The sequence below is a fragment of the Chiloscyllium plagiosum genome, unplaced genomic scaffold (assembly GCF_037043375.1).
Source record: "Chiloscyllium plagiosum isolate Xiang-an unplaced genomic scaffold, Cpla_swu_hap1 HiC_scaffold_3, whole genome shotgun sequence".
NCBI lineage: Eukaryota > Metazoa > Chordata > Chondrichthyes > Orectolobiformes > Hemiscylliidae > Chiloscyllium > Chiloscyllium plagiosum.
In genome coordinates this window covers 40,908,877-40,930,699 of record NW_028270141.1, presented here as the reverse complement: position 1 = coordinate 40,930,699, position 21,823 = coordinate 40,908,877, and the positions used below count along the sequence as shown (strand labels likewise).

At 39.1% G+C, this 21,823-nt stretch overlaps 1 protein-coding gene across 1 annotated transcript in view; it reads left to right on the top strand.

The window, feature by feature from the left end:
- disc1 (DISC1 scaffold protein) overlaps positions 1–21,823 on the top strand; it is a 120,447-nt gene that overhangs the window by 81,934 nt on the left and 16,690 nt on the right. Inside the window, exons 11-12 of the mRNA XM_043680138.2 lie at positions 993–1,239; positions 11,942–11,986. Coding sequence (XP_043536073.1) covers positions 993–1,239; positions 11,942–11,986 — 292 coding nt within the window. The remainder of the gene's footprint in view (positions 1–992; positions 1,240–11,941; positions 11,987–21,823) is intronic.

Here is a 21,823-nt window from a genome sequence, read left to right as displayed (position 1 = left end):
TTTTGTGTTACTGTGCTTACGGACACAAATCATACTGAGTTATTATTTAAATTATGTTCTTGATACCCATGATTTAATAGAAAAGAATTGGATCATCTAATTTAAACAAACTAATTATGAATAGGAGAAGATTTATTTGAAGTTCTAAGAAATTTTATTATGATAGCAAAAGATGAGCTTGGAACCTCTCAATTCTTACCAAAACAACCACAAACTTAAAAATATTTTGTATTAGTTTGCTTTTGAAACTATTTCTTAATGTAAGTAAATTTCACTTATGCAATGTAAGTAAAATTCCATCGCAGCTCTAAAAGTTTTTATTTGTGTTAAGTATTCTCAAATTAAGTAATGACATTTTATGAATGTTTAAAATGAGTTAAAACATTTGAAGACAGTATTGAAGAAGTTAATCTTTGCTTTCAGATCAAAATTGCCTCTAATTGCTGTTTGAATGCTATTGCTGTATAGAAAATGACTGGCTTCTTTACTGGTACAGAAATCCACTTCATGCGTTGTACATTTCTTATTTCAGAGATATTTAATATGTACTATATGATTATAAACTTTATTTTCATAAAACAGTCATTGTAATTTTATGTCTATGCATAAGCATTTCCACTCCCAGTTATTTTGCCTTGTTCTTTTTTGATGCAATATTTAAACTGGGTTGATAGAATAGATTAGAAATTTATTGTCATGTGTACTTTTACATGAAAAATAGTGAAAAGTTTTATAAGTCGCCCCACCACAGAGCCTATATTGATGACAGAAATCATACATAATAATAAAAAAAAGTAAAATTAAGACAAAGTTCATCACAGTGCGATAATAGAGTATTAAGAATACAATTGTAGTTTTTATATGATCAAATATATAATAATACACTTGGAATAACAATCTGAAGAATATCATTCTGAACTTCAGAAAATCATTCATTGTATAACTGACAGCTTTTTCAAGGTATGTCTAACTTTCATTGGCTCTTGTTTCAGTTGTGGAAATCAGCTACTTGAGAAAGTATGGGAAGCAGACTTCAAGGCCTGTCAACTCTTTTTCAAAAGTCTACAGCTGCAAGAGGAAAATTTCTGTGGCCCTGAAAGGCAAGAGTTTCAACCAAATGAAGACAGCAATGCCGTTGAAGATGCATGCATAGAGGTTAAAGACAAAGATGAGTCTACCTTTCTAAGTAAACAAGATTGGTGTTCTGTTCCTGATCAAAAAGAAACTGATTTGTCAAAGGTAACCATTGTAATTATGTTACAGATATTTTTTGACACTGGTTATGAATGCAGTGAGTGCCATTATTAGGTTCCAAAATAGCTAAAAATAATCTGTTTGTGAAATTTCCATTTTCAAACACATCAATTCATTTATTATCAATTCATTAAAAACAGAAAACAATTTTAAGATTTATGTGGAAATAGGATCATTTTCTATGTAAGTACAATTGCTTCTTGTTTTATTTTAACAAAACTTTAGTTGCATTTATCTCGATTACAGCTTCCATTAAACTTCCTTTCATAAGTATAATTTTACTATTTTAATAGGCTTTCCATTAAGAAAGTCCATTTAAGTTGAACAATTCTCATGTGAGAAATGGGATAATACAGCTATGTGAAGAATCCATAATGGAAGAGGACTGTCTAGATGCAAAATGAACCAAGACATTTGACTGAGCTGTCAGTTTAGCTTTATGCTAAACAATTCTTTGAACAAACATTCTGATTTTCTCTAATTGAATTAAAGGCATCTATATTATGTATAAGCAGACAGAATCAACAACACAAGGTGATGAAAAGATGTGAGAATTACAACATACTGTTGGAAAAGCAAATGGAAAAATCTCAGTAATTAAAGATTGAAAGATGCAAGTCCACACCTGAGGCAAAGAAAAAAATCTTAAAAATTCAACTGCTCAAACCAAACACCAGAGCAAAAACTCAGGGATATGTAGTCAATAGAATAATTTCTTTATCCTTTCAAGGGATTCTGATGTCACTGGCTAGGACAGCATTTATTTCTTCCCCTAAAGGACATTCATGAACCAGAAAATTTTTATGACAACCGACAGTAGTTACATGGTTACCATTAGGCGAGCTTTCAAAAAAGAATCCACATTTTTATTTAGTTTTTCATCTGGCATGGTGGGATTCGTACTCATGTCCTAAGATTAATTGTCTGGGGTCCTGGATTACTAGTCCAGTGAAATTACCACTGTGTCACCACCACCTGCAATTTAGCAATTGATGCTATTTGGATATATAATCTTCAACTCAGAGGGAAATTATGTCAGGAATTCAGGAGTGTTTAAATGGAAACTTCCAACATAGGTGTAACAAGAATACATTATCATATATTATTATTCATAGGTGTGTGTTTTGGGAAGCAGCCATTTTGGAAAATGTGAAGATTAAAACAGAGAGAACAAAAAAAGCTTATCTTGCTCTGCTACTCACTCGTGTTGCAACGAGTTCTTTATTTAGTCTACATAGAGTCATAGAGATGTACAGCATGGAAACAGACCCTTCAGTCCAACCTGTCCATCCCGACCAGACATCCCAACTCAATCTAGTCCCATCTGCCAGCACCTGTCCCAGATCCCTCCAAACCCTTCCTATTTATATACCCATCCAAAAGCCTCTTAAATGTTGCAATTGTACCAGCCTCCACCACATCCTCTGGCAGCTCATTCCATACAGGTACCACCCTCTGTGTGAAAAAGCTGCCCCTTACATCTCTTTTATATCTTTCCCCTCTCACCCTAAACCTATGCCCTCTAGTTCTGGACTCCTTGACCCCAGGGAAAAGACTTTGTCTATTTATCCTATCCATGCCCCTCATAATTTTGTAAACCTCTATAAGGTCACCCCTCAGCCTCCAAGGCTCCAGGGAAAACAGCCCCAGCCTGTTCAGCCTCTCCCTGTAGCTTAGATTCTCCAACCCTGGCAACATCCTTGTAAATCTTTTCTGAACCCTTTCAAGTTTCACAACATTTTTCTGATAGGAAGGAGACCAGAAATATTCCACGCAATATTCCAACAGTGGCCTAACCAATGTCCTGTACAGCCGCAACATGACCGCCCAACTCCTGTACTCAATACTCTGACCAATAAAGGAAAGCATACCAAATGCCTTCTTCATTATCCTATCTACCTGCAACTCCACTTTCAAGGAGCTATGAACCTGCACTCCAAGGTCTCTTTGTTCAGCTACGCTCCCTAGGACCTTACCATTAAGTGTATAAGTCCTGCTAAGATTTGCTTTCCTAAAATGCAGCACATCTCATTGATCTGAATTAAACTCCATCTGCCACTTCTCAGCCCATTGGCATATTCACAATAAAAATGTTACACTGTTTTATAAGGGATATAAATGGTAATAGCTGTCTTGATAGTCTTGACCTTGCATCTAAAATGTCTATTTTCAGAATAATTTGCAAGTGTTGTATTCTCTCAACTTTTCATTGAACCATATGAAGTAATTGAACATAATTACAGTATACTAAAGACAAAGTCACATTAAATAATAATTCTTGTAAAGATAGAAAGCTAGCATTAGCAGAAATCAAATTGATATGCTTGTATGTTTTCAACCTGTTAAGCTAGCAATACTAAACACTACTGGGTGCTTCTGGAGTATGTAAACTAGAGCTTGTCATTGTTGTTATGCTAAGATTGGTTGTGTGCTATGTTTGACAACAGTTGTTCCTCTTCAGTCTACTGACTTAACTAATAGCTTTCCTCATATGAAATGCCATTGCATATTAATTTTACATTTACATTCTGCATGGACGTCAGAAACTTTGTAACTGAATCTAATTTTGACTTTCTTTCCAATATATTTAGTGGTTTGTGATAAATACCTGAAGCTTACTTTTTAATTTCCTGACCTCTTTCTGTGCTCTGCATGCTGTGCAGTTCTCCCTTTCTATCCCTCTGAAGGAAAGGCTGACCTTCCCAGTAACCTCCTAGATTCCAAGTCAGTGAAGGTGAGAAACAGCATAAGGTATGCTACTGCCACCTGATATTTCTGTAATTTCAGTTAGGTGCTATGTCAAGCTTTGCAATAGACATTAAATGTAATATTCCTCATATATGAAAATATTTTTGTTTTACTTTATACATTGTCAGGAAAATATCTGTGATTCTGCAACATAATCAAAGACCCCTCCCACTTTTGTTATAATCTCTGCCATTACCAGATTTCTGAGTGGACCTCGCAAATTTTAAATCTAATGTTGATCTCACTCTTTGTGCACCTACTCTGCAGCTGTAACATTGTATTCTTTGCTCCGTTCTATTACCCTAATGCACTTTCTATGGTATGATCTGCTTGTACTGCATGCGAAACAAATTTTTTGACTGTACCTAGGTACGTGTGACCATAATAAATTAAATCAAATCAAGTCACTTCCATTGATGAAAAAACATGCTTGAAGGAAACAGAATCTGAGATGGCATAGCCTTCTTGAAGCCTCTTGAAGTAAGACTTGCTTTTAGTGTGACTCACTGTTAAGAGCGCAAGATCAAAGAGTTACACTTCATAGGATACAATATATGTAATGTATACCAATGCATTTTTGCATGTTGCTACATAAATATAATTTAAATTATAACTGCAGTGTGTTCTAACAACTGTTACAAAGCACACATACTCTTTTAATTAAAAATAAATGTTTTGAATTTCCAACCTAAATAAGTTTCATATAATTTAATAGTTCAATCTGTTTTTTTGTCAGTTATTTATTATATACTTCAATTAGTTCTCCTCTCATCCTTCAAGTATAGGCCTAAACTGTTCATTCTCTCCTCATGAGACAAGCCAGATATATTCCAATATTCAAAAAAATCCCTGGATTCTGGAAAAACTCCAGTGGATGTAAAAATGCTAATGTAACACCCTTATTCAAAAAGGGAGAGAGACAGAAAGTTGGAAACTTTAGACCGGTTAGATTAACATTTGTCATAGGGAAATTGTTGGAATCCATTTTTAAGGAATTCTTTAAAGATGTAACAAGCAAAGTAGATGGAGTTTCAGAAGGCTTTTGATAAGGTGCTACACAAGGTAAGATCACATGGGGTTATGGATGATATATTAGCTTGGATAGAGGATTAGCTAGGCAAAAGAAATCAGAGTTAGGATAAACGGTCTTTTTGTGGTTGGTGAGCTGTAACTAGTGGGATGCAATAGGGTTCTGAAAATGTGCGATAGCTAAATTTAAGGATGACACTAAAGTAGGTGGGCATGTAAATTACAGTGAATAAATTTGAAATTTTCAAACCCATTTGGTTAGGTTAGGTGAATGGGCCAAACTTTGGCAAGTGGGGTTTAATATGAGTAATTGTGAAGTTATCCATTTTAGGAGGAAGAATAAAAAGGCAATTTATTATCTAAATGGAGAGCAACTTCAAAGTGCTTTGGTGCAGAGGGATCTGGGTATCCTTATGGATCCTTGTAGAAAGCTAGTAAGCAGGTATAGCAGGTGATGAGGAAGACAAATGGGATTTTCACATTTATTGCCAAAGAAATGCAGTATAAAAGTAGGGGAATGTTGCCAATGCATTGGTGAGTCTGCATGTGAAGTACTGAAGACAGTTTGGTTCCCTGACTGAAGGAAGGATGTAATTGCATTGGAGGCAGTTCAGAGATTAATTCCAGAAGGCTTGAAAGCTATGTTTTATGAGGAGAATTTGAGCAGTTTAGGCCTATACTCGCTAAAGTTTAGGAAGATGGAGAGGCTTTCTAAGATGTTAAAGGGGATTGACAAAATAAATGTAGAGCGGATTTTTCCTCTTGTGGGCAACATAGAATGTAAATTCATAGTTTTAGGCTAAGGGGTGGCAGTTTTAGAACAAGTGAGGGGGAATTACTCCTCTGAAAGGGTTATAAATCCATGGAATTCACCAGAGTGTGATGGATGCAGGGACACTGAATAAATTTAAGGAGGGGAAAGACAGATTTTTAATTTGTAATTGGTTAAAGGATTACAAATGGGCAGGAAAGTGGAGTTGAAGCTGAGATGAAATCAGCCATGAGCGTAGTAAATGACCAGAGCAGGTTTGGAGGGTTTAATTGCCTACTCGTACTTCTAGCTCTAGTGTTCCAATGTTCTGGGGTATGATATTATAAGGATGAAAATATATTTCAAAAGATATAAATAAACTGCAAACTGCAGTTCATTACAGTTTTAACTAGTTAAGTCTATCAATGAGAATTATATTGTATCATATAATTACATTTCTTTAATTCATTGAGGGGTTTGGACTTCACTTGCTTGTATAGCAAGATTTCCCATCCCTAATTGCTCTTGAGCAGGTGGTGTTGAGCTGTCTTAAACCACTGCAGTCCATTTGATGCAGGTGCATTCACAATCTGTTAGGCAGGAAGTTCCAAGATTTTGAACCAGCAATTGTGAAGGAACAGCAATATCTTTGCAAGTCAGGATGGTGAGTGCCTTGGATAGGAACATGTAGGTGATAGTGTTCCTATATAAATGGCAGATGGAGTTCAATCTGGATAAATGCAATGTTGGCCTTTGGTACAACAAACAAGAGTAGAGTCTTGGGTAGTATTGTAGAACAGAGGGAAATAGAGGTGCAAGTACGTATTTCTTTTGAAGCTTGCATCACATACAGATAGGGTGGTTAAAAAGGCATATGGCACGCTTGCCTTCATTGCTCAGTCCTTTGAGTATAGGAGTTAGGAAGTCATGTTGAATTGTACAGGACATTGGTGAAGTTTCTTCTGGAATACCGTGTCCAGTTCTGGTCGCCCAGTTATAGGAGGGATATTTTCAAGCTGGAAAGTGTTCAGAAGAGATTTACCAGGATGTTGCCGGGTATTGAAGGTTTATGTTATCAAGAAAGGCTGGAGCGTAGGAGGTTGAGAGGCAATCTTATAGAGATTTATAAAATAATGAGGGGTAAAGATAGTTAATGGTGGTTGTCTTTTCCCTGCAATGGGGGATTTCAAGACTAGGGACCACGTATTTAAGGTCAGAGACAGGAGATTTAAATAAGACGAGGCAATTTTTTTTACACAGCGGGTGGTTCACATGTGAAATAAACTTCCAGAGAAAGTGATGAATGTGGTTAAAATTACATCATTTAAAAGATATTTGGATGTATACATGAATAGGAATGGTTTGGAGGGATATGGATCAGGAATAGGCAAGTGGGACTAGTTTAGTTTGGGATTATGTCACTTGTGGACTGGTTGGACCAAAAGGTCTGTTTCTGCGCTCTATGACTCTTATGTGCTACCCTTGTCCTTCCAGATTGTCATGGTCATGGGTTTGGAAGGTGTTGTCGAATGAACTTTGGTGAATTTCTAAAGAATGATTATTAGATGGTGCCATTGTGCAGCAACGGTTAAGGGAAGTTTGTGGATGTAGTGTCATTCAGGTCCTGGATTGTGCCAAACTTCCTGAATGTTGTTTGAGCTGCATTTACCAAGTGTTGAGTATTCCACCACACTGTTGACTTGTGTCTTGTAGATTGTGAATAAGCGCGCTCTCGCTGTCTCTCTCTCTCTTTTGCGCTCTCTCTCTCTCTTTTGCGCTCTCTCTCTCTCTTTTGCGCTCTCTCTCTCTCTTTTGCGCTCTCTCTCTCTCTTTTGCGCTCTCTCTCTCTCTCTATTGTGCTCTCTCTCTCTCTATTGCGCTCTCTCTCTCTATTGCGCTCTCTCTCTCTCTCTATTGCGCTCTCTCTCTCTCTCTATTGCGCTCTCTCTCTATTGCGCTCTCTCTCTCTATTGCGCTCTCTCTCTATTGCGCTCTCTCTCTTGCGCTCTCTCTCTATTGCGCTCTCTCTCTATTGCGCTCTCTCTCTATTGCGCTCTCTCTCTATTGCGCTCTCTCTCTCTTTTGCGCTCTCTCTCTCTTTTGCGCTCTCTCTCTCTTTTGCGCTCTCTCTCTTTTGCGCTCTCTCTCTCTTTTGCGCTCTCTCTCTCTTTTGCGCTCTCTCTCTCTTTTGCGCTCTCTCTCTCTCTTTTGCGCTCTCTCTCTCTCTTTTGCGCTCTCTCTCTCTCTTTTGCGCTCTCTCTCTCTCTTTTGCGCTCTCTCTCTCTCTTTTGCGCTCTCTCTCTCTCTTTTGCGCTCTCTCTCTCTCTTTTGCGCTCTCTCTCTCTCTTTTGCGCTCTCTCTCTCTCTTTTGCGCTCTCTCTCTCTCTTTTGCGCTCTCTCTCTCTCTTTTGCGCTCTCTCTCTCTCTTTTGCGCTCTCTCTCTCTCTTTTGCGCTCTCTCTCTCTCTTTTGCGCTCTCTCTCTCTCTCTCTCTTTTGCTCTCTCTGTCTCTCTCTCTCTCTTTTGCTCTCTCTGTCTCTCTCTCTCTCTTTTGCTCTCTCTGTCTCTCTCTCTCTCTTTTGCTCTCTCTCTCTCTCTCTCTTTTGCTCTCTCTCTCTTTTGCTCTCTCTCTCTCTGCTTCCAGACCTACTGAGTTTCTCCAGGACTTTAATTTTTAGGTACCTCTGGAGCTAATCCTGGTATGCCCTCCTGCATTCTTCATTCAGTGAGGATTGATTCCCTAACTTGTTTATAATAGTAGAATTGAAAAGTGCAGCGCTGGAAAAGCACAGCCGGTCAGGCAGCATCCGAGGAGCAGGAGAGTCAACATTTCTGGCATAAGCCCTTCACATCGGCTCTCCCGCTCCTTAGATGCTGCCTGACCTGCTGTGCTTTTCTAGAGCCACACTTTTCAACTCTGACTCTCCAGCATCTGCAGTCCTCATTCTCTCCTGTAATGGTAGAATGGTGGATATGCTGGGACATGAGGCTGTAGATTGTGTTGGAGTACAGTTCTGCTGATGATTGCCTGTAGAATGCTCATGGATGTTCAGTCCTAAGTAACTAGATTTGCTCAAGGTTTTTTTTCCCCCTTTTTGTTGGTTCCTTCATCACCTACCACAAATCTACTCAAACTATGTTCCTTTAGGATTCAACCAGCTCAGTCAGTAGTGCTGCTGCAAAGCTGCTCTCGGTGATGGACTTTGAAGACCCTCGGTCAGAGTACATTCTGAGCCCTTGCCACTCTCACTGATTGTGTCTGGGACATAGTCATAGTCACAGAATCATACCTTAGTGTCAGGCTGTTGCTTTTCTCGTCAATGAGACAGCTGTCCCAGTTTTGGTCCCTGCACCAAGATGATGGGAGGTACATGCAGAGTCAAAAGGGCTATGTTTGCTGTTGTAGTTTCTGTGTCTGATTTCTTCCTTTGAGAATTATTTTAATGGTTTAATACAACAAGGACATTGCTAGGCCATTTCAGAGAGCAGTAAAAGTCAACCACTAGAGTCTAGAGTCAAACATTGGCCAGACCAGGTAAGGACGAGGTGGTGAGATTTAAACTTTGGTCCCAGAGTATTACCTGGGTCTCAGGATTACTAGTTGAGCAATAATATCAAAATGCCATCATCTCTGTTAAGGAATGAATGGTTGATGGTTGCTTTAACACAAGTTATATAATTTTATCTTTTTTCTAAGGAAGCTATGTACATTTTTGTTTCTTAATAAATGTTTTTTGGTAAATTTTAAATGGAAGGGCACGTCTTTCAAAAGCAGACTATTGTGTATTGTTGTCTCTAAAGTTGCCAGCCATACAGTGAGTGAAATTGGACTTTATAATGCAAAATGTCTCACATACAATAAGATAAAGTGAATCAGGTAGGACATTAACTGGATTGCAGATTCATTGTTGTTCACATTGTGCTTCTGTTCAAAACCCCTTTAGTGTAAACAGGATATACTAGTTTAATATATTTAGCAAGCAAGTTGGGAGTCTCAGAACTTGGAAGACAGATACGTGGTGATTTCAAAATGAAGCATGTTTAATCAAGTGACAAATTCAGAGATGTTTCAGAAGATCTTAAACCATAATTCTGGATTTGTTTATTATTTATTAATTGTCTGATTTTCTGAGTACAGCTTTTTGATAATCTGAGTCTCCACGATAAGTTTGCCCTGACTATAGTATTGCAAAGTACAAATTTATGTTTGCCTTTCCTCTCCAATAAAGATTATCCTCCTTTTCATATGAGGAGAGGAGAAAGATACCCATTACTGTAAATTGAACTGGCTGATCATATAAACACTATGGCTACAAGAGCATGTCAGAGGTTAGGAATTTAGTCGTGTTTAACTTCCCTCCTGTCTCCCCATTATTTGCCTGCTATCTTTTAAGGTGTAAATGTGGCACACTTTTCATTTGCCTGGATGAAAGGAGTTCCAACAACATACAAGAAACATGACACAAATCAAAGCAGCCCTCTTGATTAACATTCCATTCACCATTCACTACTTCTACCATCAGTATACAGTGACAAAAATGTACAACACCTACAAGATTCACTGAAACGACTCACCAAGGCTCCTTCAACAGCACCAACAAACTGGTGATCTCTACCAACTGAAACGCAAGGGCAATAGATACACGGGAATACCACGTTTCCCTTCCAACCACACACCATTCTGACCTGGAACTATATCAGTGTTGCTTACCTGTCTCTGGGTGAAGCAGTGCAGCGCTTCAGAAAGCAGCTCATCACCACCACCTTGAGGGCAATTAGGATGGGCAATAAATGCTGGTCTAGCAGCAGCGGCTATAGTCTATGACTTATTTTTCAAAATGTTGGATTTTATCATGATGACATTGAATGTAACCATTACAAAGATGGGACTGATGTCATTTTTTTCTGTCCAAACAATAAAGCAAGGTTTACTAAACTTAATTTTAGAAATGTGGCCCTTTTAAATAACTTCTTATTTCATGCTTCTAAAATCTGGAACTTTAAATGCCCATTATGTTCATGGCTATCTTTCATTGTCCTCCATTATGTTCCTGTGGATGGCACAGGATGCTACTTATGCTAACAATTGGGATGGTTATTCCAACCCGTATTATTTGTATTAATTGTGCTATGTTCAGTAAGTTTTATTATCTTATTATCTTATTATCTCATTATAGAAAAGATAGTATAAAGCTTTTGTGTTCTCCTAATGCCTTTTAAAAGGCATTATTCGTCATGAGATTTAGCATTAAATGACATTGGTATTTTTTCTTGTGGTAAGTATATAGTAGGATCTTGCATTTTATATTCATGTCTGAAACCTTCACAACCAACTAATAATTTTGCCACTTGTAGATGAATCTTCATGGTATTTGCTGTTGCAGTTGCTGTTTACATATTTATATAGATAAACCACATCCTTCCCTGGCAAATGACTTTTCACTTTGATTTGATATCTTGTTTCTTATTATTATAACTGATGTGTGCTTTTTAGATTGACTTGGAGGTGCTGGTGTTGGACTGGGATGGACAAAGTTTTAAAAATCACACAACACCTGGTTATAGTCTGAAAGGTTTATTTGGAAGTACTAGCTTTGGGAGCACCACTCCTTCTTCAGGTGGTTGTGGAGAATTAAGATTGTGATCACAGAATTTGTAGCCAAAGACGTCCCGTGTCATGGAGATGTGATACATTAAACAATATTAGATTAAATCTTGCATATTTTAGAATGAGATATATTGGTGTCTGTTCTTTGACGTATAAATCCCAGAACTACTTTTAAATTACATTCTCAAAATAGCTCAGCTTTTCTAACAATAGGTGTGAAATCTGCCTGTGTCCCAATGTTGAGTCAGACTGACAAGCACTTTGCATAGTTTTACATGGATTCATGCAATTTTTGAGCAAAATAAAATGTAATTTTAATTTAAAAAATCACATCTCCACGACACTGGACTTCTGTGGCTAGAAATTCTGTCATCATGATCTTATTCTCTATAACCACCTGATGAAGGAGCAGCACTCTGAAAGCTAGTGCTTCTAAATAAACCTGTTGGATTATAACCTAGTGTTGTGATTTTTAGCTTTTTAAGATTATAGTTGATGTAAAATTCTTGCACTGTTTTACAAATTTAACAACCTCTTCTATTCATTTCATAGGTGTTAACTAAATGTTCGTTTAGTATTAAGGACACACAGTCAGAGGTGAGTGTTTTGAAGTTAATTATGGTGCTGAAGCTAGCAGTGTGTCAGGGCTATTTGCTTCCTCCATTCTTCTCTTCCTCCCCCCAGGGTCATGTCCAGATCCATGCAGGTAATGGCTGCACCCTCAGAATGGTTAGGAAGCGGAGGAAGAAGACAACCACAAACATCAAGGCTACTGAAATACTTTCCCCTTTCTCAGTCAAACATTGCCTTGATGTCAAGGGCAGTCACCCTTGAGGTCAGATCTTTTGTCCACATTGAGATCAAGGTTATAATTAAGTCAGGAGTTGAACGCCCATGGCAGAACTCAAACTGAGTTTGCGATCAGGCTATCGCTAACAGTATGCGGCTTTATAACACTGTCGATTATATTGACAGGGAGAGTAAACTCTTGGAATGGAAACTGGAGCATTTGGGTTGTTGTTTATTTGTGTGCAAGGCATACTTGTAAAATTTTCCACACCGTTGGATGGATGACAGTATTGCAGCCATATTAGAATAGTTTGACTAAGGATGTGTCCAATTCAGTCTTCAGTACTCTTCACAGTATGTTGTCAGGGTCCACAGCCTTTGTGTTAATTAAAGAGAATTAGATAAATCTATAAAAGTCAGTTTGATTAATCTAATAGAATTCTTTTTTTTGATGAAAAACAAAGAATGTTGATGAAAGGACTGTTGCCTGTATGGTTTTTAAGATAACATTTGTAAAATACTGCATAAATGGTTGATTATCAAAATTGAGGGTCTTGGTAGAGTCAGTGTCATTGGGGATAGAAAAATTGACTTGAGGATAGAATACAGTCAGGCATGCTACATTGTTTTTTCAGCCTGGTTCATGCTTTCTGGCATGTATAAGTGATTTGGATATTGAAATAATTGCTGAAATTTCAATATTTGCCCATGATACCAAAGTTGTTTGGCAGCAGACAGTGCAAGTAGTTCCGATCGACTCAACGAGACTTAGGAAGCTAGCAGAGTGAGCGGACAATGATGGCAAAGGATGAAGTGGAGTTATAGACAATAGTCTAAAAAGGTAAACAGAGGAACTCCAATTAAAAATATGTTAGTGTTTGTAAAGTAATGCACACGCAGTGAGTATAATTTTTTTTTAAATGAGCTGGAACAATTAAGCATTGAGAGGTTCTTGTCAGAGTGGTGATTACTGAGTCACAGCCACAAAAAAATCAGGAAATTCAACAAATGGAGAAATTGGATCAGCTGTCCTTATTTTGTATAAAATAATAGCATAGTAAAAGGATGCAGTGAACAGCAAGATAAAAATAAAAATAAAATCCACATGGATAGAGATAAAATATAATAAAGTTCCATCACACATTAATAGATGTAGCTCACAGACCATTTATTAGTGGAAGGGAGCTGAAGGAAGAAGTATGCAGAGAAAATCTGGAATTGAGTAAAACCAGAAAGGAATAATCATGGAAGATTTCAACTGTGCTGATACTAATTGGACAGAAGATATAGTTAAAGAGGGGATGAGAATAGAGTTCTTGCAGTGTACGTACAACTATCTTTAACCCTGTCTGCAAAAAGTTCAACAAGGGATGATGTATTATTGGGGCTGGTAGTGAGAAATGAACCAAAACAGATAAGGAAAAATGAAAGTAGTGGAATGTCTAGGAAATAGTGACCATAATATAATTTGCTTCAAGATTATGGTAGAGAAGGATTAAGCATGATTGAAATTTAAAGATTAGAAAGAGGGTAGATATAGCTGTTTTGGCTAAACGGATCAAGTGATATGGAGAGAGGGCAGGTTTAGGGTATTGAGCTTAATCAGCCATGATCACGTTGATTGGCAGAGCAGTCTTGAATAGTGAAATAGCTGCCTTCTCCTGTTTTATACTTACCTATGTTTCTAAAAACTGATTTTTATGGGCTGAGAATAGAATTTGGGAAAAGAAAATAGGTAACTATGTATGCAAAGAATGATGTAAAACTGACAATAAACAGTGGCAAATGAATTTTAATGTGGGCAACTGTGAGCTCATGCACTTCAAGCCTAAAGAAGTGCAGGTTTTAGATGATGAAAAGCTAGTAACAGTGATGATCCAAAGAGACTTGGATATTTCTGCCACTGGCATCATATGTAAAATCCAGCTGTGCCACCATTTCAATCAGTGCCAGCCACAGCTAACCCTCAAAATACATGTACTAGGAGGGAAACTAGAGAGAACATTGTCTAAGGGCGCATGGGTGGCACTTCATTAGAAATATAGGTTTACAGTAATCCAAGATGGAGGACAGGAAAGATTTCTGGCTGTAACAGATGCTCTTTTTTTTTAGATATTTTAGGTGTTGGAGGTGATTTCCTCAAATTTCAGGAGCAGCAATTACTGTTTTATATGCTGTTGCATTGTTTTGGAACTTTGGAGAAAAAATAAAGTCAAAATAACAGCACTTTTAAAAGAGAGAAAAACAGACAAAGGAAGCACATGGTGAGGCCAGTGCAGGAGAGAGGGAGATACAAACCCACATTGCTAAATGACAGAGTTAGCAGTTACTGCCTTTGCTGCCTTCATGTGTCGCTGGACATAAGAGTGCATCTGGGAAAATTTAAAAAAAACAGTGAAATTCACAACTGATCTTGGAGGAACCCCTCTGGGAGAGGTCACAGCACAGAAGCAGATAAGTGAATTTTAAAAGTGGCCTTAAAATAAGTCTGCAGTAGTGAGTAGAGTGGGTTCTTTCTTGATTATATTATTATTGAGCTATGTCTCTTGATTAAACTTAAAATATAAGCCATAAGTATTAATTTAACCTGGAGCAGTGTTTTATAGAGGAATAAGACAGTGCTATGTTCTGGGTGTGTAGATTGAAAGAGTCAAAAATGGCCCTTAGTAGAGTGATACGCTCTTGTTGGACGTGGGAGTTTAGGGAGAGTTTACGGGTGACTGAGGATTATATCTGCAACAAATGCCGTTGGTTGCGAATCTTAGCCGATCGAATGGATCAGTTGGAGAGGCAGTTACAGGCAATAAGGAATTTACAAGAGCAAGGGGATGTGATGTTTAGCAGTTATAGGAAGGGAGAAGTCTCAGATAAAGTCATATGGTGGGTTAACTCCTGGAAAGGTAAGAGAGGTATGCTGGTAGTGCAGGAGTCTTCTGTGGCTGTCCCCATTTCAAACAAGTATGCTGTTTAGGAAAATGTAGAGGTGATGGATTCTCAGGTAACGTAGCATGAACAGCCAAGTTTCTGGTATTGAGACTGGCTCTAATGTAATGAGAGGTACGTCACGTTCCAAGCGATCGATTGTGTTAGGGTACTCTAGTCCGAGGTGCAGACAGATGTTTCTGTGGCCAGCAGCGAAAAATCAGAATGGTGTGTTGCTTCTCTGGTGCCAAGATCAAGGATGTCTGAGAGGGTGCAGAATGTTCTTAAGGGGGAGAGGGGCCCAGCAGGAGGTCACTTTACACATTGGAACCAACGACATAGGAAGGGAAAAGGTTGAGATCCTGAAAAGAGATTACAGAGAGTTAGGCAGGAATTTAAAAAGGAGGTCCTCAAATAGCAATATCTGGATTACCCCTGGCGCTATGAGCTAGTGAGAGCAGGAATAGGAAGATAGAGCAGATGAATGCATGGCTGAGGAGCTGCTGTACGGGAGAAGGATTCACGTTTTTGGATCATTGGAAGCAGTTTTGGGTTGAAGTGACCTGTACAAGAAGCACGGATTGTATCTAAATCAGAAGGGGTCGAATATACTGGCAGGGAGATTTGCTAGAGCTGCTTGGGAGGATTTAAACTAATAAGGTGGGGAAGTGAGACCCAGGGAGATAGTGAGGAAAGATTTCAATCTGAGACTTAAACAGTTGAGAACAAAGGCGAGTCAAACAGTCAGGGCAGGCAGGGACAAAGCAGAGAACAAGGTAGAATTGATAAATTAAACTACATTTATTTCAATGCAAGAGGCCTAACAGGGAAGGCAGATGAACTCTGCATGGTTACGAACATGGGACTGGGATATCATAGCAATTATAGAAACATGGCTCAGGGATGGACAGGACAAAGATACAAAGATAATGTTCCAAAATACAAAGGGAGGCAAGGGAGTAGGGAAGTGGCATTTTTGATGAGGGATAGCATTACAGCTGTATTGAGGGAGGATATTCCCGGAAATACATCAAGGGAAGTTATTTGGGTTGAACTGAGAAATAAAGGGATGATCACCTTATTGCTATTGTTTTATAGACCCCCTAATAGTCAGGGAAATTGAGAAACAAAATTGTAAGGAGATCTCAGTTATCTGTAAGAATAATAGGGTGGTCATGCTAGGGGATTTTAACTTTCCAAACATAGACTGGAACTACTATATTGTTAAGGGTTTGGATGGAGAGGAATTTAAATGTGTACAAGAAACTTTTCTGAGTCAGTATGTGGATATACCTACTAGACAAGGTGCAAGACTCTTGGGAAATAAGGCAGGGCAGGTGACTGAGGTGTCAGTGGGGGAGCACTTTGGGGCCAGTGACCATAATTCTATCAGTTTTAAAATAGTGATGGAAAAGGATAGACTAGATCTAAAAGTTGAAGTTCTAAATTGGAGGAAGGCCAATTTTGACGGTATTAGGCAAGAACTTTCAAAAGCTGATTGGGGACAGATGTTTGCAGGTAAAGGAATGGCTGGAAAATGGAAAGCCTTCAGAAATGAGATAATGAGAGTCCAGAGACAGGATATTCCTGTTAGGGTGAAAGGAAAGGCTGGTAGGTATAGGGAATGCCGGATGACTAAAGACATTGAGGGTTTGGTTAAGAAAAAGAAGGAAGCATATGTCAGGTACAGACAGGATAGATCGAGTGAATCCTTCGAAGAGTATAAAGGCTGTAGGAGTATACTTAAGAGGGAAATCAGGAGGGCAAAAAGGGAACATGAGATAGCTTTGGCAAATAGAATTAAGGGAATCCAAAGGTTTTTTACAAATACATTAAGGTCAAAAGAGTAACTCGGGAGAGAATAGGGCCCCTCAAAGATAGGCAAGGTGGCCTTTGTGTGGAACCGCAGGAGATGGGGTAGATACTAAACGAGTATTTTGCATCAGTATTTACTGTGGAAAAGGACATGGAAGATATAGAATGTAGGGAAATAGATGGTGACATATTAAAAAATGTCCAGGTTACAGAGGAGGAAGTGCTGGATGTCCTGAAATGCATAAAAGTGGATAAATCCCCAGGATCTGATCAGGTGTACCCTAGAACTCTGTGGGAAGCTAGGGAAGTGATTACTGGGCCTCTTTCTGAGATATTTGTCTCATCGATAGTCACAGGGTGAGGTTGCGGAAGACTGGAAGTTGGCTAATATGGTGCCACTGTTTAAGAAAGGTGGTAAGGACAAGCCAGGGAACTGTAGACCGGTGAGTCTGACGTCAGTAGTGTGCAAGTTGTTCGGAGGGACAGGGTGTACGTGTATTTGGAAAGGCAAGGACTGATTAGGAATAGTCAACATGGCTTTGTGCATGGGAAATCATGTCTCACAAACTTGATTGAGTTTTTTGAGGAAGTAACAAAGAAGATTGATGAGGGCAGAGCAGTAGATGTGTTCTAGCTGGACTTCAGTAAGGTGTTTGACAAGGTTCCCCATGGGAGACTGGTTAGCAAGGTTAGATATTACAGAATACAGGGAGAACTAGCCATTTGGATACAGAACTGGCTCAAAGGTAGAAGACAGAGGGTGGTGGTGGAGGGTTGTTTTTCAGACTGGAGGCCTGTGACCAGTGGAGTGCCACAAGGATCGGTGCTGGGTCCACTACTTTTCGTCATTTATGTAAATGATTTGGATGTGAGCAAAAGAAGTGTGGTTAGTAAGTTTGAGGATTTGAGCTATATGGAGAGGTTGAATAGGCTGAGTCTGTTTTCCTTGGAGCGTCAGAGGCTGAGGGGTGACCTTAGAGATTTATAAAATCATGAGGGGCATGGATAGGATAAATAGACAAAACGTTTTCCCTGGGGTGGGGAAGTCCAGAACCAGAGGGCATAGGTCTAGAGTGAGAGGGGAAAGATATAAAAGAGACCTAAGGGGCAACTCTTTCACTCTGAGGGTGGTACGTGTATGAAATGAGTTGCCAGAGGAAGTGGTGGAGGCTAGTACAATAGCAACATTTAAAAGGCATCTGGATGGGTATATGAAGAGGAAGGGTTTGGTGGGATATGGGCCAAGTACTGGCAGGTGGGAATAGATTGGGTTGGGATATCTGGTCGGTATGGACGGGTTGGACCAAAGGGTCTGTTTCTGTGCTGTACATCTCTTTGACTGTGACACTCATGGATGTATTGCTATTATCTTCTACCCTGCCCTCAATGTTTCCGCTAGAGGTATATTTGAGATTTGCAGTAATTGACCCACAAATGCATTATAACAGATGCTAGTTTGTTTGTTTTGTATGAACCTTGCCTGTGATGATACATGTCAGATTGAGCAGGTGGTTGTTTGCATTTGTGGCAGGCTTCTCACAGATGCAAAGTGTTAACTACACACGTACAACCCTGCACATTGATGTGGTGACCAAGAGGGAAGCTGTTGGTCTCATAAATTCGAAATTGCAAGTTTGATTCCTGCTAGTGTCAGCAGCACATTCATTTAGGGGCCCTTTTGTGGGGCAGTGATAGTGTCCCTACCCCAAAACCAGAAGATCCAGGTTCAAGTCCCACCTGATCTAGAGGTGTTAGTAACATCCCTGAACAGGTTGATTAGAAAAAATAGGGTAACAACATGCACACACATTGGACCTCCTGTGGTGCAGTGGTAATGACAATACCCCAGGACCAGGAGGTCTGGGTTCAAGTCCCACTTGCTCCAGAAGTGTATAATTACATTTCTGAACTGGTTGATTAGAAAAATAGACTAAATAAAAAAGAAAACATGTACACTGTTCAAGTTCCACCTGCTCTAGAAGTGTGTAATAACACGTCTGAATAGCTTAATAGAAAAATAGGTTAAATAAAGAAAAAAAACACATTCAAGTTCCATCTGCTGCAAAGGTGTGTCATAACATTTCTGAAGATGTTGATTAGAAAAATAGGTTTAATGAAGAAAGAAGTAACATGCCATTCAAGTCCCACCTACTGCGGAGTTGTGTAATAGCACTTCACCTGATGAAAGAGTAGCGCTCCTGACAGCTTGTGATTTCAAATAAACCTGTTGGACTATAACTAGATGTCATGTGACTTCTGACTTTGTCCACCCCAGTCCAACACTGGCGCATCCACATCGTAACACTTTTCTCTCCAGGTTGATCAGAAAAGTAGGTGAAATTAAAAATAAAACATGCACACCCCTATATCAACAAGAAATATGTCTTAAACCACAAGGATGTCCTGTCCATATTGCTGCAACCACAAAATGATATTTCTGAAACTCTTATGTGGTGGGTAAACCTTTAATTCGGCCACTTATTAAGAAATCTCAAACAAATCAAGTACTGAAACAATGATTTAAACTTTACAGCATGGAACAACCAAAATAAAACCCCTGAATCTATAAGTGAGCAAGTTAAGCCTCACAACACAACTTAGCTATTAACTGATTAATGGTGGAATTTCGCTACAATTCTAACCAACAGTATCTGTCTTTGGATATGTCCAAGGTTCAATTCTTGTGCAGTGTTGTTCTTCGAAGTTTTGTTAAAGATTCCTGGAGTTGAATTCTTATACAGTTTTCTCTCTTTTAAGTTTGTGATGTGACATTATCAATGATTTAATAGATTCTTTCCTCCCAACACAGATTACACTTCTGGGAGACCTCAAGTCTGTACCTTGCCTTCTTATCAAAAGTAGCTCCCCTGTTCCATGTTATATTCAGCTTTAACTGTGTGTTTGAAAGCAAAAACACAGATTTGCCCGTAACTAATCCCGTTAGGACATTCCTTCTGCAGGCAATTTTAATTGTCCATTTTATCATGAGGCAGTAGGTCATTAAGCAGTGTTATTTCCTCTCTCCCAGGAAAGTGCTTATTTATGTTGCTTTGATTCCTTCCCAAGGATAGTTAATTAGCATGTTGCTTTTAATTCCTTTATAACAGTTTCTTCTTCTCTCTTTGATCTCAAAAAACAATTTATTCCAGAAAGTGTGTTTGCTAATTCTTTCAATCTTTGAGGTTATTGCAGTTCTGAAGTTTACATGGTCACACTTAGGATTCTAAGGGCATCTCCATGATTCTGTGGTAATGTAAGTTCCTTTGACAGCACATATCATCATGATAGACTCCTTGTTGTTCAAGCTGTAAACTGTTTCATCTCCTGTGGTGGTCTTATGACTGAAGAGTCCTCTGTGAGGTCATCATGCATGGCTTTAGCTGTGCCATTTCTGTCCTTCTGCTGGGGACATTGGAATTTGATGATTTGATGGATGGTCCTCAACTTTGCTGATTTGAATTTCAGTGCTTGCTTGAATTTGGGTTTGTTCACTCTAGTATTTTCCCAAGACAAGTTTGTAAGGCTCTTTTTAGGATCATTATGTCATTTATAGTGACCAACTTGGTGTCATTTGCCTTAAACTAACAACAAAATTTGTTTTTTTTAAACTGGTGAGCAAAGACATACAAAAAAAGCATCCCAAAAAACACCACCTGCAGACTAGAAAGGTCACAACTATGTTTTCATTGCGCAAGCATAAAGTTGGATTTTAGCCAGGTACTTAATACTCTTCTTTACTGCATCTTTCTTCCAAATTTCAGATTTAAATTGAACATTGATAGAGGGTTCATTCCAATTTCAACCCATAGTTCCCCAATTAATTCCACATTAATTTGGAAGAAATTTATTACCTCAGTGACTTCACACTTCTTGGCTCCCACATGGCTGGGAATTTCTTTGAATGATGTCAAAATGTTCTCTCCACTTTGAGTCCCCTTCTCCCTATCCTTGCAAACTTCCTTTCTCCCTGCCCTCCTCCCTCCTCTTGCAGCCCTTCCCTTTGCCCCTCTGCACTTGCCCTTGCAGCCTTGCCTTGCCACTCCCCCTCTTCTTGCAGCCCTCTTCACCACCAACTCTTACAGCCCTCCTGTCCTGTGCCCCTTGCAGCCTCCTCTCCCCAGTCCTTGTAGTCCTCCTTACTGATGCTGCCTTTTGCACCCCTTCTTCCCCCCCGGCCAGATGCAGCCTCACTCTCCCCACCCTTTAGAGACAGTCTTTCTCTTAACTTGCTCTGTATTGCTGTCTCTCTCTCTCTCTCACACATACTCTGTCATGTTCTTCTCTCATTCCCTCAGCATTTATAGTTTGTCCCTGACTCTACAAATTATTCACCTCCAGTCATGGGTACATCCCTGCAAAGAGTAGGGCCTATTAGCGACCATGGGGCAACCTGTGTATAAAGCCAGAGGACATAAGTAGAGTGTTAATGAGTACTCCACATCTGCCTTTACTAAGGGGTAAGAAGGATGCAAATATTGAATTAGGGAAGATGGCCTGTGAACTTCTTGAGCAGTTTGATATAAGAAGCGAGGAGATATTGGAAATTTTGGATTTAAAAGTAGACAAATCCCCGGATGCGGATGTGTTGTATCCCAGATGCCTGTGGGAAAGAAGCGAGGAAATTCCAAGAGTTCTGACCCAAATTTTTAAATCACCTCTGGTCATATAGGAGGTGCCAGAGGACTGGAGGACAGCTAATGTGATTCCACTTTACAAGAAGGGTGGTAGAGGTAGACTTGAGAACTAAAGACCAGTCAGTCCGATTATCGATGGCAGAGAAACTATTGGAGAATATAGTGAAAGAGAAAATTAATCTCCATTTGGAGAGGCAAGGTTTGATCAGAGATAGTCAGCATGGCTTTGTTGGAGGTCATGCCAAACAAATTTTCACCCAGAGAGTGATGGGAG